Below are 15,042 nucleotides of genomic sequence, written 5' to 3'. Positions count from 1 at the left end.
TGAAAACTGCTATAGAAGAGTGATTTATAATAGTATCTGACTATACAAAACACTATAGAAACTTTACCCACAAAACTGAAAATATAAAGTGTAAAAGTAATTCTGACATCAAAGAACTCTCAATACTTTAATAACCAAACTCACCTTATGTTATTTTCAAACAAAAATATGGCTTATCTGCGTAAGTAGCACAAAGCTATAGCTATATTCAACAGAGATCTATACTTTCTATTCCATATCATTAATTTCCTCAACCCAGTAATTATGTACAGAGAAGACCAATGTTTCTCAATATTTGATCACACCGAGTAAAACTGATTCCTATCCTAGGAGACATAAGAGAGAACCAGAAGATGCAGAATATTTTTGTTAATGCTCACCTGAGGGTATTTTTCCATTGAGTTTTAGAGAGTGGAAGGGAGGGTGAGAAACAGAGAGAAACATTGATCTGAGAGAGACACATCGACTGGTTGCCTCCTGCACACCCGACCAGGGCCAGGGATCAAACCTGCAACTGAGGTACATGCCCTTGACCAGAATTGAGCCCGGAACCCTTCAGTCCTCAGGCTGATGCTCTATCCACTGAGCCAAACAGGCTAGGGCCAGGGCATTTTTTAAAAGTAAGCAAAGTATGAGAAGCTAGTTGACAGTCAAAGGCAGAAAGGCATAGGGCACTCTACTTACTGAGTTTCCTTAGAAGCTTTTAAAAGCACAATCAATATTGTATATTCATCTCAAACATTATTTATTAAGTGACATAAGATCTTATAGTGGGGAAAATACAGATGTCTTAATTATCTTAATGAAATTGGTTTATTCCTCAATCCATGCTTTAGACATGAAACCTGTATTTTGGTAAATTTAGGAAAATTAAGTCTGAAAATAGTTACTGAGTTTTACTTTTTCTCAACCTCCTACCACAAAGAGCTGGAGACAAGGTAAAAACTGAAGGGTACTACCTTTATACAAAAGAAACGAGGTTTTAAAAAAGTTGACTAGTTGAATGAACACAGTATAGCAAAGACATTAATAAGACCCAGGAAAATATGGAATATTTTAAATGTTTACAACAAAAAAAAACAAAAGTAATTCTGAGAATCAGAAATGTGTGGTTTTTTAAACCTGTGAACTGTCTCCAAACCCCTGTTTTAAATTCATAATTTATCATTAGGGAACACATTTGAAGCCTTTAAAAAAGGGATTCAAGCAGCAACAAGAATCTTTACTTAAAAAAGGTTAAAGTCACCCTGGCCAGTTTGGCTCAGTGGATAGAGCGTCCACCTGCGGACTGAAGGGTCCCAGGTTCGATTCCGGTCAAGAGCAGGTACCTTGGTTGCGGGCACATCCCCATTAGGGAGTGTGCAGGAGGCAGCTGATCGATATTTCTCTCTCATCGATGTTTCTAACTCTATCCCTCTGCCTTCCCCTCTGTAAAAAATCGATATATTTTTTTAAAAAGGTTAAAGTTTCTTTCTTGGGAAAATGTTTTGAATTTCCCTCACAGTTAATAATGCATTAGGTAGACTATATTCATAAATGCATTCTCTTATTATCAGCTGCTGGAACCCATTTTTAGATGCCCGTCAGCATCTCATTTCTATGTAATCAGTTCAGGAACCAAATAAATAGAAATAAAAAATTTTCATGACATCCATACAGCAATGTCTGTAAGCTAGAAATATTGCCACATATTATTTTACACAGAGCAACTGTTAAAAATAAATATGTTAAAGTTTCAACAAAAAAGCTACTTACCACCATCCCTCTCTCTAACTCTGTGAATATGCACATTTTTGGCCTTATTGTGACCTGTGCTGTCACTGTATTTGTTTTCAGGACTATCAGATCTCCGTAACATTTTATTTGGTGGTGAAGGATCTGCGGCGTCTCGCATTTTCTCATGTCTGTGATCACCGCTACTGGGGTGACTCTTCGATGAATACTTAAGTGCCTGTAAAACATCACCCCCCCAAAAAAAGAGACAAAAAGTTGAAATTTTAAACATAGCTTCCTAAATTCATTTTATTATAAAACTTGGTGTTTTAACTTCACTAAGTTTTAGTAATTCATATCAATAAAATTAAAATTTCCATCTTCAATTATGTTAAGTTATTCTGACAAGGCCTATACATATGCTTAAGAGTTATTATAAAGCTCCTCATACAAATCATACCATGTGCTAAAAAAAAAAAAAGAGAAAACTCTAGTCTATAAAGTATCTTGTAAATAAACGAAATCATACACCTTGACAAATTAATTCCTCAATAAGTTTTTCTGGGAATTAAGAAGTTAAAGAAAAGTAGAAACTGTTATAATCTATTTCTGCGGGAGAACTGATGCAAAGACGAAAGTATAAGGAGCTTAAGCATGTTTCTGCAAAGCTACAAAAAAAAAAAGCATCACTTTCTCCAATTCTGACTCAAAAAAGCATTTCAATCCTACCTTACCTACTCTATGACAGGTGTGGGAAACAATTTCAAGGTAAAAAAATTAAGTTGGCTGATATTTCTAACATAATGAAAATTAATGGAACGCCTTCAAAATAATGGTTTAATTTTATCCTAATGCATATTTAAGACAACCATGATAGACCAGTCTTTTACAAGGTGTAATTATGTTTTAGAGAAGCAGACGCAGTAGGGTTTAATCTTTGATATCCAAATGTAATGGAATGGTTTACACATCAGGGGACTCAGGGTTTTTAACCTGAGCTTTAACTGGTGACAGCCAGTTAGCACAACTATCAGCTTAGAAAACTGCTCTTCTATCCTTGAAGTGATTAGACTTAAAAAGGCCCTTCCAGTATCATCTGATGGTTAACAATTTATGAGATTTTTTTTTCCCTCAGAAAACAGGCACCACCTGTATCATAATTTTTTTTAAAACTTTACATGCAACTGCAATAACAAATAGGAACCTACATACCTAGAGCTATCAAATTAGAATAAGTTATTCAAGTATCCAAAGATCTCAATTCCTAAAGAAACAAAAGCACTATCTTTCACTAGTAAGGCAACTATTTGCACCAAAAACAATTAAATTGGGAAGGGACAGTGGTTTACAACACAATTAAGAGTTGCAAAACAATTAGTTGTTTCTTCCCAGCCCTTTCATCTAATTTTAATACCTTAACATTAACTTTTATTTCCCCAATGCACTACAATAAGTACATGTGGCTGAGAAGACACCTATCACCTCACCCCACCGATTCTTTCACACGCAAATAATCGAGTCAGGTCCTTTCTGGCTGAGAATGTTATTTTCCCTAAAAAACTGAACTTCCGTAACTCACCTGTCAAAAGAAGTCACTAAACCTGGCTGGAAAGCCCAATGGACCCAAACACAACATTTTAAGGGGGCCCGCGGTGCTACTTTCGGATTTGTTGCACCGAAGGGCCTGTAGCGACTTCTGAAGCCTGAGCTCGAGTACCAAGTCCTCCCTTCCCCCTCCGTCCCCGCACCCGGCCCTCCTCCCCGGCCTCGGCTGGTACCTGGTAAGGCTGCGAGTCCCCCCTCCGGTCGTGACAGCTGAAAAACAGGAAGAGAGTCGGCGACATGAAGCATCTCGAGGAGAAGGAAGAAAACGGGCTCCCCCCCCGGACCCCTCCCCGCAGGAGACCTACAGAAGGAACCGGCGGTGAGCCCGCACACGCACACTCGCCCTTTTAAAAGCGGTGACGAGGGCCAAGCGCCGCGAACCGGCCCGGCGCTCCCTCCACACTCCCTCCGGCTCGCCGGCTCGCGCGGCCGCGCCTCCTCCCCGGCCCGATCCGGAGCAGGGTTAACAACAAAAATGGCGGCCCAGCCAGCAGCAGATAAGGAGGAACAGCCCCCCCCGCCGCCACCCCCGCCTCCGCCGCGGCCCAGACTGAAACGAAAAGCCAATTTACCCATCACTGAGTCTCTGCTGTTTCCTCGCATACATTACCATCAATGCACGACCTGTGAGTGTGTGTCGGGGGAGGGGGGAAGCAGCCGCGAGAGGCGGGCGGGCGGCAGCACCGGCACCAGAGTCCGGCGCGCCCTAGGCGACTCTCTGCACCTCCCCGTTACTGGCGCCGGCGCTCCCGGGCCATCTCCCTCCGACAACACCACGCTCACTCTCAGCCCGGGGAGAGGCGCCACCTACACGGCGGAAGCGGCAAACCGGGGGGAGGGGGGCAACAAGACGCGTCCTGCACAGCCCCGCGGAGAGCGACTGCCTCCTCCGCCTTCACCTCCTCTTGCTCCGCTGCCTCTTGCCCTCCTCTCCCCCTGCCGCCGCCTTTCCCTTCTCCTTCGCCTGCCGCCGCCACCGGTGCCGCCGCCGCCGCCGCTCCACCAACTACATCCGGGCAACTCCGAGGCTGCGGCCTTCGGCAAACCTCGGCAGTTTCCGCCGCGCCCCTCCTCTGCCGCCCTCAGCCCGCCTCCCTTCCCCGCGCAGTTCCGGAAGGCCGCCTTCGGCAAACCTCGGCTCGCTCGGGTTTTCCTCTTCCTCTGAGGCCTGGCTCGCCGCCTGGAGAGCTCTCAGTTCTTTCCGGTTGCCGCTGCTTTTCCTCACGCTCACGTCCGGCCACTGCTATTCCAGCTTAAGGAGAGTCCTGCCTGGGGACCCGCTTGAGGCTGGTTCTGGAGGCCCCGGGGTGCGTGGGGAGGGAGCCGTCTTCGGAAGGAGGACGGTGGGGCGCGAGAGAAGCCATCTCGGACTAAGTACGGGAGGCTGGGCTACTGCGCGTGCGCCGAGACGGGGGCGGAGGAGGGGGGAGGGCGCCCTGGGGGAGCGCTCGGGCCGCCGGCTCCCGCCCCTCCGGGCCGGGCGGGCTGGGCGGGGTGGTCGCCAAACCCTCAGTGGGCGACGGGCGGACCGTGACCCTGGAGCTTCCTCAGCGAGCAGCGACAGGAGCTACCCTCGGGGTGGTGGGCAGCGCGCGACCGCTCCCTTGGGCCCTGTGCCCGGAACCGGACCTGGGCACCCGCCTCAAACCGGATGCTTCGCGCGCCACCGGCCTGCGACGGGCCGGGGCCGCTTGGAGCTCCGCGCCGCTGGTGAGCAGTAAGTCACGTCCTCAGAAGCGAGCTTTCCAAGCGAGGAGCGACAGGGGTGAAGGATTTAGGGCTATTGTGCAGACGACATGGCCGCGTGCCTGCGAGATGTCAGGTTCTGAGACGGAGCAGGAGCCGCCGCTGGGGCAGTGAATTAAAACGTGGATGAGCCTGGAGCTTTAGGGGAGAAAAGTGTTGAGCCCAATCATACTTGGTTAAGGTTTTTCAGCCCCAGCCGTGCCCAATCCACCCTTTTCTTTATTCCCATTTTTCCTAGGTCATTTGGAGGTTCAGGGTGTGAATCAAAGCGTAGGTTGGGTTAAACGAAATTGTTACAAATTGAATTTACAGATTGTTACAGGCACGATAGCAACACTGGCAACGCTATAGGGAGGGGAAAAGTCAAGTATACCAAAAAGTTAAGTTTTATTTGAGGGAGGTGGTATTCAGGTGATTTTTTTCTGCTCTTAAACTCCTTTTGCAACTGTAATTTTAAAAAGGATTGTCAGCCCTCCCAGTGTGGCTCCGTGTTTGAGCATGACCTATGAACGGGAGATCATGCCTGGGTGGCAGCCTTGATCCCCAGTAGGGGGCGTTCGGGAGGCAGCCAATCCATGATTCTCTCATGTTTCTATCACTCTCCCCGTCTCCTTTCCTCTGGAATCAATAAAAAAAAATATTGTTTTAAAAAGAATTGTAATACACATGAAGTAAATATACAACTATTTTCATAGAAGAAAAAAGCAAGATAGTAAACAAATCAGAGGAAACAAGACCCCTTCAAAAAACAATATAAAAAAGTAACTGATTTTTTTGGGTTCCAACAAGTTACATTATTACAGGACCTAATGAAGAGATAGAATGATATGAGCAAAGGCCTCTGAGATCACAGTGTATTGAATAAGATACATAACTTTGTCACATCCACCAGCCAAATGTTAAGATAATTGCTGTTTGTGAGTACTAGTAAATGCCCACTTAAGCTGTCAGTAAAGAAAAAACTGCCAATGACTGAAATGAGAAAAACCAAGAGTCTTATGTGTAATTTTTAACAAATACATTGAAGACAGGAGAGGAGATTATAGGAGCATAAAAAGTAATGTATATATAAACCTTATGCAGAAACTTTTTGAAAACTGGCAGCAAAAGAAGATAAAAGAAAACTGGCAGCAAAATGTGTTTCTTGTTTGATAATCAGATGTCTGTTGAAATTGATACATACCATTTGATCAAAAGCAGCAAAACTGGGCTGAGCTATGGAGGAAACAGTTCCTCATTCACAGATTCTCTGTTTGCGAGTTCAACTACTCACTAACATTTGTTTGGAAACCCAAAATCAGTACATGAAGCATTCATAGATATGTGCAGAGTAGCAAAAAATTTAACTTGCCTGACACACTTTCAGATGAGGTTGCACAAGGCTACACAGCCTTATTGTTTCACCTCTCATACTGAAAACAAATGTGCTTTTTACAGTATATATAGTGCCATGTTTTTCACATTTTTTTGTGCTTTTTATTGGTGATTTTGTTGTTTTAAATGCCCCTCCACCCCTTCAGCATAGTGCTAAAGTGATGTCTGGTATTCATCCCTAAACATAGGAAGGCTGTGTGTGCTGTGCATTGTGGAGAAAACACATCTTAGATAAGCTCCCTTCAGTGCTTACTAGTGCTCTTAACAATGAATTCAATGTTAACAAATCAACAATATATATTAAATAAGCTGTCTAAGCAGAAACACATAAACCAAGATTATGTACTAATTGCTGATAAAAATGTGACTAGAGTCAGGTAACTAATCCTGTATTTCCCCTAAGAGCAATTCAGTTTCTATTGTGGCTTTATAGAATACTAGAGGCCCAGTGCATGAAATTTGTGCATGGGGTGGGGGGGGGGGGTCCCCAAGCCCAGCCTGCACCCTCTCTAATCCAGGACACCTTGGCGGATGTCAACCGGCAATCAGACATCCCTCTCACAAACCGGGACCGCTGGCTCCTAACTGCTCACCTGCCTGTCTGCCTGATTGCCCCTAACTGCCCCCCCTGCCAGCCTGATCACCCCTAACTGCCTCTGCCTGCCAGCCTTGTCACCCCACTGTCCCCCCCCACTGGCCTGGTCGCCCCTTACTACCCTCCCCACCAGCCTGATTGCCTCCAACTGTCCCCCTTTGCTGGCCTGGTCGCCCCTAACTGCCCCCCCCCCCAGCCTGGTTGCCCCTCACTGCCACCCCTACTGGCCTGGTCGCCCCCAACTGCCCCCCTCTTCCAGCCTGGTTGCCCCCCACTGCCCCTCTGCCAGCTGGTCGCCCCATGCAGCCTGCTGTCCAATCATTTGGTTGTCCCTCACTAACCCCCCTGCCGGCCTGGTCACCCCATGCAGCCTGCTGTTCAGTCTTTACTGTTACTGTGACAGCATCCCAAACAATTTGCATATTCCTCTATTATTAGTATAGATTACCTCAAATTATGAGAATTGACTGTTTACTAAAGTAGACATTTAAATGTTACACCCATTTTTAAAAACTCATCTCATTGCCTACCTTAGATTCCATTATCTGTTTTAAATCCTCCTTTGCAAATACCTTCAATTCTCTCTTTCCTCCATTTTACCTGCCTAAACCACAGTCCTGGTTAATTCATTGTATGCTTGCTTCAGAGCAGTTAACTTGGCTGGAGGAAAAACACATGGTCATGCTAACTCTGAAGTGAGCTCCTTGTAATTTCACCCCCCTCAGCCTAATTTCCCTACTCCACTTCCCCTGCCCTCTTAGGCAGCTGTTTAACATTTTCCTGACTATACATGCCTTCTCCTCAATCATAAGTCATTATCTTGCTTATCTCTCTAGAAAATAGAAGAAATAACAGCCCTGACTCCATGCCTTCTAACATTAAATGCATTACTATGCTCTACAGTAATTGGGTAAACTGTCAAATTTCCTAAGATCAAACTTGCCACTTTTGCACTGAGTTCCATTTTAATGTTGGAATTGTCTGCTTTCCTTATGAATTTTTTTCTCTCTGAACTGGATCACCTCTGTTGGCTTATAAATATCCTAATAAAAGAGAAACATGGTAATTAGCCATACATCCACTACCCTTCCCATTGGCTAATCAGGGTGATATGCAAATTAACTGCCAGCCAAGATGGCGGCCGGCAGCCAGGTAGCTTGAAGCTAACATGAGGCTTGCTTGCTTCAGTGACGGAGGAAACCAACGTTCCCCGCCTGCCTTGCCGGCCTCTGAGCTTGCAGTTTGAAACATTGTTACAAATATAGAAGCTAAACAAAACCCCAGAAACCTGCTTTCAGCCCACCGGGCTCTCAGAGCTGGAGTTGAAACAGTGTTTCGATTATAGAACCCAAACAAACTAGATACCTGCTTTCAGCAGCAGAGGCCTCAGAGCTGGAGCCAGAGCTAAAGCTGGCCCAGAATAAAAAAAAAAAAGAAAGAAATAAAGGAGCAGTTGGGAGCTTCAGTCCCAGCCTGGAAACAGCCCTCAGCCCCTCAGCCAGACTGGCCAGGCACCCCAGTGGGGACCCCCACCCTGAAGGGTGTGTGACCAGCTGCAAACAGCCATCATCCTCTCATCCAGGCTGGCCAGGCACCCCAGTGGGGACCCCCACCCTGATCCAGGACACCCTTCAGGGCAAACCAGCTGGCCCCCACCCGTGCACCAGGCCTCTATCCTATATAGTAAAAGGGTAATATGCCTCCCAGCACCGGGATCAACGGAGCCTCGAGGCCTCCCAGCACAGGGATCAGTGGAGCTGAGAGGCCTCCCAGCACCAGAATCAGTGTGACAGGGGGCAGCGCCCAAACCCCCTGATCGCCCTGCAGCTCTGTGTGTGACAGGGTGCGGCGCCCCAACCCCCTGATTGGCCCTGCTCTGTGTGTGACAGGGTGTGGCACCCCAACCGCCCTCCCCCCCCCACGGGCCATGCTCTGTGTGTGACAGGGTACGGAGCCCCAACCCTCCTGATTGGCTCTGCTCTGTGCGTGACGGGGGCAGCGCCCAAACCCCCCGATGGGCCCTGCTCTGTGTGTGACAGGGTGGCGCCGCAACTTCCCCATCGACCCTGCCTTGAGTGTGACGGGGCGGTGCCCCAACCCCCCAACCGGCCCTACACTGAGCGTGACTGAGGGTGGCATTGCAACCTCCCGATCCGCCCTGCTCTGTGCATGACGGGGCGGCGCCCCAACTCCCCAATCGTCCCTGCTCTGAGCCTGACCAGGGGCTGCACCTAGGGATTGGGCCTGCCCTCTGCCACCTGGGAGCAGACCTAAGCCAGCAGGTCGTTATCTCCTGAGGGGTCCCAGACTGCGAGAGGGCACAGGCCGGGCTGAGGGACCCTTCCTCCCCCCCCCACAAGTGTACAAATTTTTGTGCACCGGGCCTCTAGTCTATATATATAAAAGGCTAATATGCTAAGTGTCCAGCCATCCAATTGGTCGCTATGATGCACACTGACCACCAGGGGGCAGCCACTCAACACAGGAGCTTCCGTGACACATACTGGCCATTTACAGAGAAACGGCACCACAGACCATGCATCAACAAAGCAACACTCGGCTCCTCCTTCCCCCCACCACCACCCTGGGTGATACCCCACCAAATCGCAGCCAATGCTGCCAAGACCCCATGGTGCAAAATGTGGCCTACAGCCCAGCCCAGCCTGGAACCAGTGGCTGTGGTAATGATGTCATGTAGCAACACCTGGCTTCCTCTCCCTAGCAACAGGCCATTTAACAGTAAGTGGCACTACAAACCTAGCACCCACAAAGCAACACTCAGCTTCCCCCAAGTGGGACACAGGCCCTGCCATCACCCCTGAGCGACACTCCACCAAATCATAGCTGATGCTGCCGAGACCCCATGGCGCAAAATGTGGCCCACAGCCCAGCCCAGCCCGGTAATGACATCACGTAGCAACACCCAGCTTCCTCTCCCTAGCCACTAGCCTCCTTGCAGTTTCTTCAGCCCAGGAACAGGACTTGCTTTATAGCCAGGTGCAAACATTTTACACTTTAACCAAATGCCTGTGAAGCATTTTCCCATGCCTCATCTCATTTGATCCTCACAGAAGTCCTGGAATAGGTAGATAGGAGGCTCGGTAGAATCCTATTTTCATTAGCTGGAAAGTGGAGATTTAGAAAGTTTAGAAACTTGACCCGACTGAAAAAGAAGTAAGAAATGGTGGACCTTGAAAATGACTTCAGGTTTTCTCACTGCGCAGAATATAGTCAAAACACTGCTGCAGTTAAATATTTTATCCTTTGTTTTCCCTGCGTGATCTACAACAATAATCCGCTTCGTGTTGATATTTACCACTGTGTTGCTGACAATTACCTGAAAGAGAAGTTGGGGTGCTTCACTGGGCTGGAAAAAGTTTAGCTAAATCAGAATGCAGGTCTAATTAAGCAAGTTTATCCTATCTAATAAAAGAGAAAAATGGTAATTGGCGTACGAGCTACCCTTTTCATTGGCTAATCAGGGCTATATGCAAATTAACTGCCAACTAAGATTGGCAGTTAACTGCCAACAAGATGGCGGTTAATTTGCATATGTAGGCACAATGCAGGGAGGCGAAAGGGAAAGCAGGAAGAAGCCCCCTGCCACTGACAGTGATCAGAAACCCAGGGGGGAGCTAAGAGCTGGGGGGCAGGGCAAAGGCGGCCCCCCAGCCATGATCGGAGAATCAGGCGCCTTTGCCGCCCTGGCCAGTGATAGCAGGAAGTAGGGGTGGAGCCAGCGATGGGAGCTGAGCACGGTCTAAGCTGGCAGTCCCGGGAGCTAGGGGTCCCTTGCCTGGGCCTAAAGCGGAGCCCATGATCGCGGGGCCGCTGCCACTGCGGGTCCCTGCTGCCCGGGCCGGACGCCTAGGCCAGAGGTGTTAGGCCTGGGCAGGGGCAGAGCCTGCAACCGCGGGGAGCTGGGGGTCCCCTGCCCAGGCCTGACACCTCTGCCGGAGGCCTCAGGCCTGGTCAAGGGGCCGATCCGGTGATTGGTGATCGGAGGGTGATGAGGGTCAACTCCTCTGGCCGAGGCATCAGGCCTGGGTGGGGGGCGGAGCCAGGGATTGGAGGGATATGATGGTCCCCTTGCCCAGGCCTGAAGCCTGGGTCAGAGGCGTCAGGCTTGGGCTGGGGGTGGAGCAAGCGATCAGAGGGAGATGGGGGTCCCCTGCCCAGGCATGATTCCTGGGCCAGAGGCCTCAGGCCTGGGCGGGGGCCAGAGCCAGTGATCGGGGGGGCGTCAGGCCTGGGCAAGGGGCCGATCAGGCGATCGGAGGGTGATGGGGGTCTATGCCTCTGGCCAAGGCATCAGGCCTGGGCTGGGGGCAGAACCAGTGATGGGGGGAAATGAGGGTCCCCTGCCCAGGCCTGACGCCTCTGTCAGAGGCGTCAGGCCTGGGCAAGGGGCCGATTCTGCGATTGGAGGGTGATGGGGGTCAACGCCTGAGGGCTCCCAGTATGTGAGAGAGGGCAGGCTGGGCTGAGGGACACTCCCCCCCCCCCCCCCCACACACACACCCAGTGCATGAATTTCGTGCACCGGGCCCCTAGTTCTATATATAAAAGGCTAAGTTGACTAGCGTATGCACGATACATATAAAGCTCTCGCTGGCACCAATCACATGCGTGTATTTCCATCTGTCATTGTCGATCATGAGTTTGGTTGACACTTCTATTATAGAAAAAGGGCGAATAGCGATATTAAAATATCTCTTCTAATTAATTTATTTTCAATGTTCACGAATCTATGCACCGGGCCACCACCCTGGTGTTATTAGTATTTTAATAATTACCTTTTGTTTAAAAAAAATCTTGACCTGTATCTCCCTTCAGATATTATCCCATTGCTATGATCTGCTCTCCTCTACAGAAAAACTTCATCTCTGCTTCTACTACTCTCTTGAACTCACACTCCATTGAAACTGCATAAGATCAACAGCAGCCTTTCCTCTTGCTTCTCTTCATATTTCTTAGTTTCCTTGCTGGTTCTTCCTCATTTTCTAGCCTCTAAATCAGTGGTTCTCAACCTTCTGGCACTTTAAATACAGTTCCTCATGTTGTGACCCAACCATAAAATTATTTTCGTTGCTACTTCATAACTGTAATTTTGCTACTGTTATGAATCGTAATGTAAATATCTGATATGCAGGATGGTCTTAGGCGACCCCTGTGAAAGGCTCGTTTGACCTCCAAAGGGGTCGCGACCAACAGGTTGAGAACCACTGCTCTAAATGCTGGAATGCCCCAGAATTCAAATCTTACAATTTGGACTGCTTCTCCTCTCTCTCTGTTCTCTCTTCCTAGGCAATCCATCCAGATCTTTGGCTAACTGAAATCCCCATTTGAATTTCCAGCCCACATCTTTGTCCTAAACACTGGCGTCACAGACTTAATATATCCAAAACCAAACTCTTAATTTTTTTCCCCTCAAACCAATCCTGATCAGGTATTTCCTCTGAGGACTCTATAAATGGAACCTGACTACCCTCTCTCTTTTACTCTGCTCTATCTTTCTTATACAGTTTGCTACATAACATGTTATGTATATGGCTTATCGGTTATCTGCCCCTAGAATGAAAGCTCTGTGTGACATATCAGTTAAATATTTGTTGAATGAAAGGATCTTTGCCTACAAAAATATATACAAAGAAAATAGCAAATATTGTAATGCTTATGAGAAAAAAAAGTATATGGTTCTATTTCTGCTTGCTTTCTAAAGGAATAGAACTATAAATCCAGTCCTGCTATCACAAATACAATGGGGGAAAGCTGGGTTATTCCTAATACAGATGAAAATGAAAATATATTGTATCAGATAACATTTGAAAAAAGTACATAAATTTGCATATATATAACACCTTAAGGAGACCATTTTTATTTCTAAAGAGTGAAATCAGGTTTGTAAATGAGCAAAAGACCCATATTTCTACCAATAGATTAACACATATCAACCAATGGGGGTTGTGGGGTGGGGACTTTTAGCCCATAGTTTGTAGGCGATCCTGATTTTAACATGATCCTATTGTTGGAAGAAGAATCAAAAAGTGAAGTCTTCAACCTCTAGTTGTAAAAAGTACTTAAAAAGGTTTTGCTGGAATTTCAAAAGGGTAAAGAATAAGGATATATTCCCTGAAAATTTTACCTACCTCTTTTTATTTCTGTCTCTTTTTTCCTTGTCCTTCACCTCCTCTAAAACTCGGCATAGCATACTAATTAAAATCATGAATTTTGGAATCAGAATGACATAATGTAGAGCTTTGGCTACATCATTGACAAGCAGATTACTAAAATCTCAGAAATTGTGCTTCCTTGTATCTAAAATTGGCTTAATAGGACATAGGGCTGTCTGTAAATAATAAATTATATAAATATTTTAGCACTTGGCACATGTATGTTTCACTACTGGTGGTTATCATTCATTCAAAAAAAGTATTGAACTTCTCTGTATCATGTCTTAGGATCCTAGTATTAATCAAATTCACTTGGTCTCTGCTCTTCTGGAGTTTATATTTTAACTACAATACATAACTGAAAGAAGACCTTGTTGTTCTCAGATTTATAATGTGAAGCTTTCATTCACTATGTGGGAAAAATAGGAAAACTGCAATAGAAATCACTATTTAGAAAGGGGAATAAAGTCCTATAGGGGAATAAATCACCATCTACACTAATAAAAGAGAAACATGGTAATTGGAGTACGACCGCTACCCTTCCCATTGGCTAATCCCCCTGTCACTCACAGAGTAGGGCGGAGATATGCAAATCAACTGGCAGCCAAGATGGCGGCCGGCAGCCAGGAAGCTGATGCGAACAGGGAGGCTTGCTTGCTTCAGTGACGGAGAACTCCAACGTTCCCCGCCTGACTTGCCGGCCTCTCAGCTGCAATTCTAAGCAGCTATGTTGCGAATAAAGAAGCTAAAAATATCCCAGAAACCTGCTTTACTCAGCGGAGCTTCAGCCAGCCGGACCGCAACATTGTATCAAATACAGATGGTAAACAAAGGCCAGAAACCTGTTTTCAGCAGCCAAGGCCTCAGAGCTAAAGCTGGCCCAGAATAAAAGAAAAGAAAAAAAGGAGCGGTTGGGAGCTTCAGTCTCAGCCTGAAAACAGCCCTCACTCAGCCCCTCAGCCAGACTGGCCAGGCACCCCTGTGGGGACCCCCATCCTGAAGGGTGTGTGACCAGCTGCAAACAGCCATCATCCCCTCACCCAGACTGGCCAGGCACCCCAGTGGGGACCCCCACCCTGATCTAGGACACCCTTCAGGGCAAACCAGCCAGCCCCACCCGTGCACCAGGCCTCTATTCTATATAGTAAAAGGGTAATATGCCTCCCAGCACCAGGATCAGCGGAGCCGCGAGGCCTCCCAGCACCGGGATCAGTGTGACAGGGGGCAGCGCCCAAACCCCCTGATCGCCCTGCAGCTCTGTGTGTGACAGGGGGTGGGGCCCTAACCCCCCTGCCCCCCACAGGCCCTGCTCTGTGTGTGATGGGGTAGAGCCATAACCTCCCCATTGGTCCTGCCCTGAGTATGAGAGTGGCGGCACCCCAACCACCTGATCGGCCCTGCTCTATGGGTGATAGAGGGCAGCGCCCCAACCACCCCCCCCCACCACGGGCCCTGCTCTGTGGGTGATAGAGGGCAGCGCCCCAGCCTCCTGATCCACCCTGCCCTGAGTGTGACGGGGCGGTGCCCCAACTCCCCTATCGGCCCTAATCTGTGAGTGACAGGGGGGAGCTCCCCAACCCCCTGATCGAAGCCTGCTCTGTGCGTGACAGAGTATGGAGCCCCATCCCCCCTGATGGGCCCTGCTCTGTGCGTGACAGGGTGGCGCCACAACCTCCCCATCGACCCTGCCTTGAGTGTGACAGGGGGCGGTGCCCCAACGCCCCAATCAGCCGTACCCTGAGCATGACTGAGGGTAGCATCGCAACCTCCCAATCTGCCCTGCTCTGTGCATGACAGGGGAAGGCACCCCAACTCCCCAATCAGCCCTGCTCTGAG

The 15,042-nt window shown here is 48.1% G+C and overlaps 2 protein-coding genes across 9 annotated transcripts in view; one reads left to right on the top strand and one right to left on the bottom strand.

Moving 5' to 3' along the window:
• WAC (WW domain containing adaptor with coiled-coil) overlaps positions 1-4,591 on the bottom strand; it is a 105,168-nt gene extending 100,577 nt beyond the window's left edge. The window contains exons 1-3 of one of the 8 annotated variants that reach the window (XM_059711714.1): positions 4,452-4,591; positions 3,492-3,528; positions 1,756-1,951 (exon numbers count right to left, since the gene is read on the bottom strand). In XM_059711714.1, coding sequence (XP_059567697.1) covers positions 1,756-1,894 — 139 coding nt within the window. In that variant the 5' untranslated portion in view covers positions 1,895-1,951; positions 3,492-3,528; positions 4,452-4,591. Of the gene's footprint in view, positions 1-1,755; positions 1,971-3,491; positions 3,529-3,623; positions 3,777-3,890; positions 4,356-4,451 lie in introns of those variants that run through there. The other 7 variants (XM_059711731.1, XM_059711708.1, XM_059711698.1 and 4 more) reach the window with 7 other exon arrangements.
• The window catches only part of LOC132230780 (uncharacterized), a 54,571-nt gene continuing 43,462 nt past the window's right edge, over positions 3,934-15,042 (top strand). Inside the window, exons 1-2 of the mRNA XM_059688812.1 lie at positions 3,934-3,944; positions 4,184-5,035. Of these exons, the coding sequence (XP_059544795.1) occupies positions 3,934-3,944; positions 4,184-5,035 (863 nt within the window). The remainder of the gene's footprint in view (positions 3,945-4,183; positions 5,036-15,042) is intronic.

Source organism: Myotis daubentonii, chromosome 1 (assembly GCF_963259705.1).
Source record: "Myotis daubentonii chromosome 1, mMyoDau2.1, whole genome shotgun sequence".
In the NCBI taxonomy this organism is placed as follows: domain Eukaryota; kingdom Metazoa; phylum Chordata; class Mammalia; order Chiroptera; family Vespertilionidae; genus Myotis; species Myotis daubentonii.
Note: the sequence above shows the minus strand (reverse complement) of the source record. Positions and strands in the feature narration are given on the sequence as shown.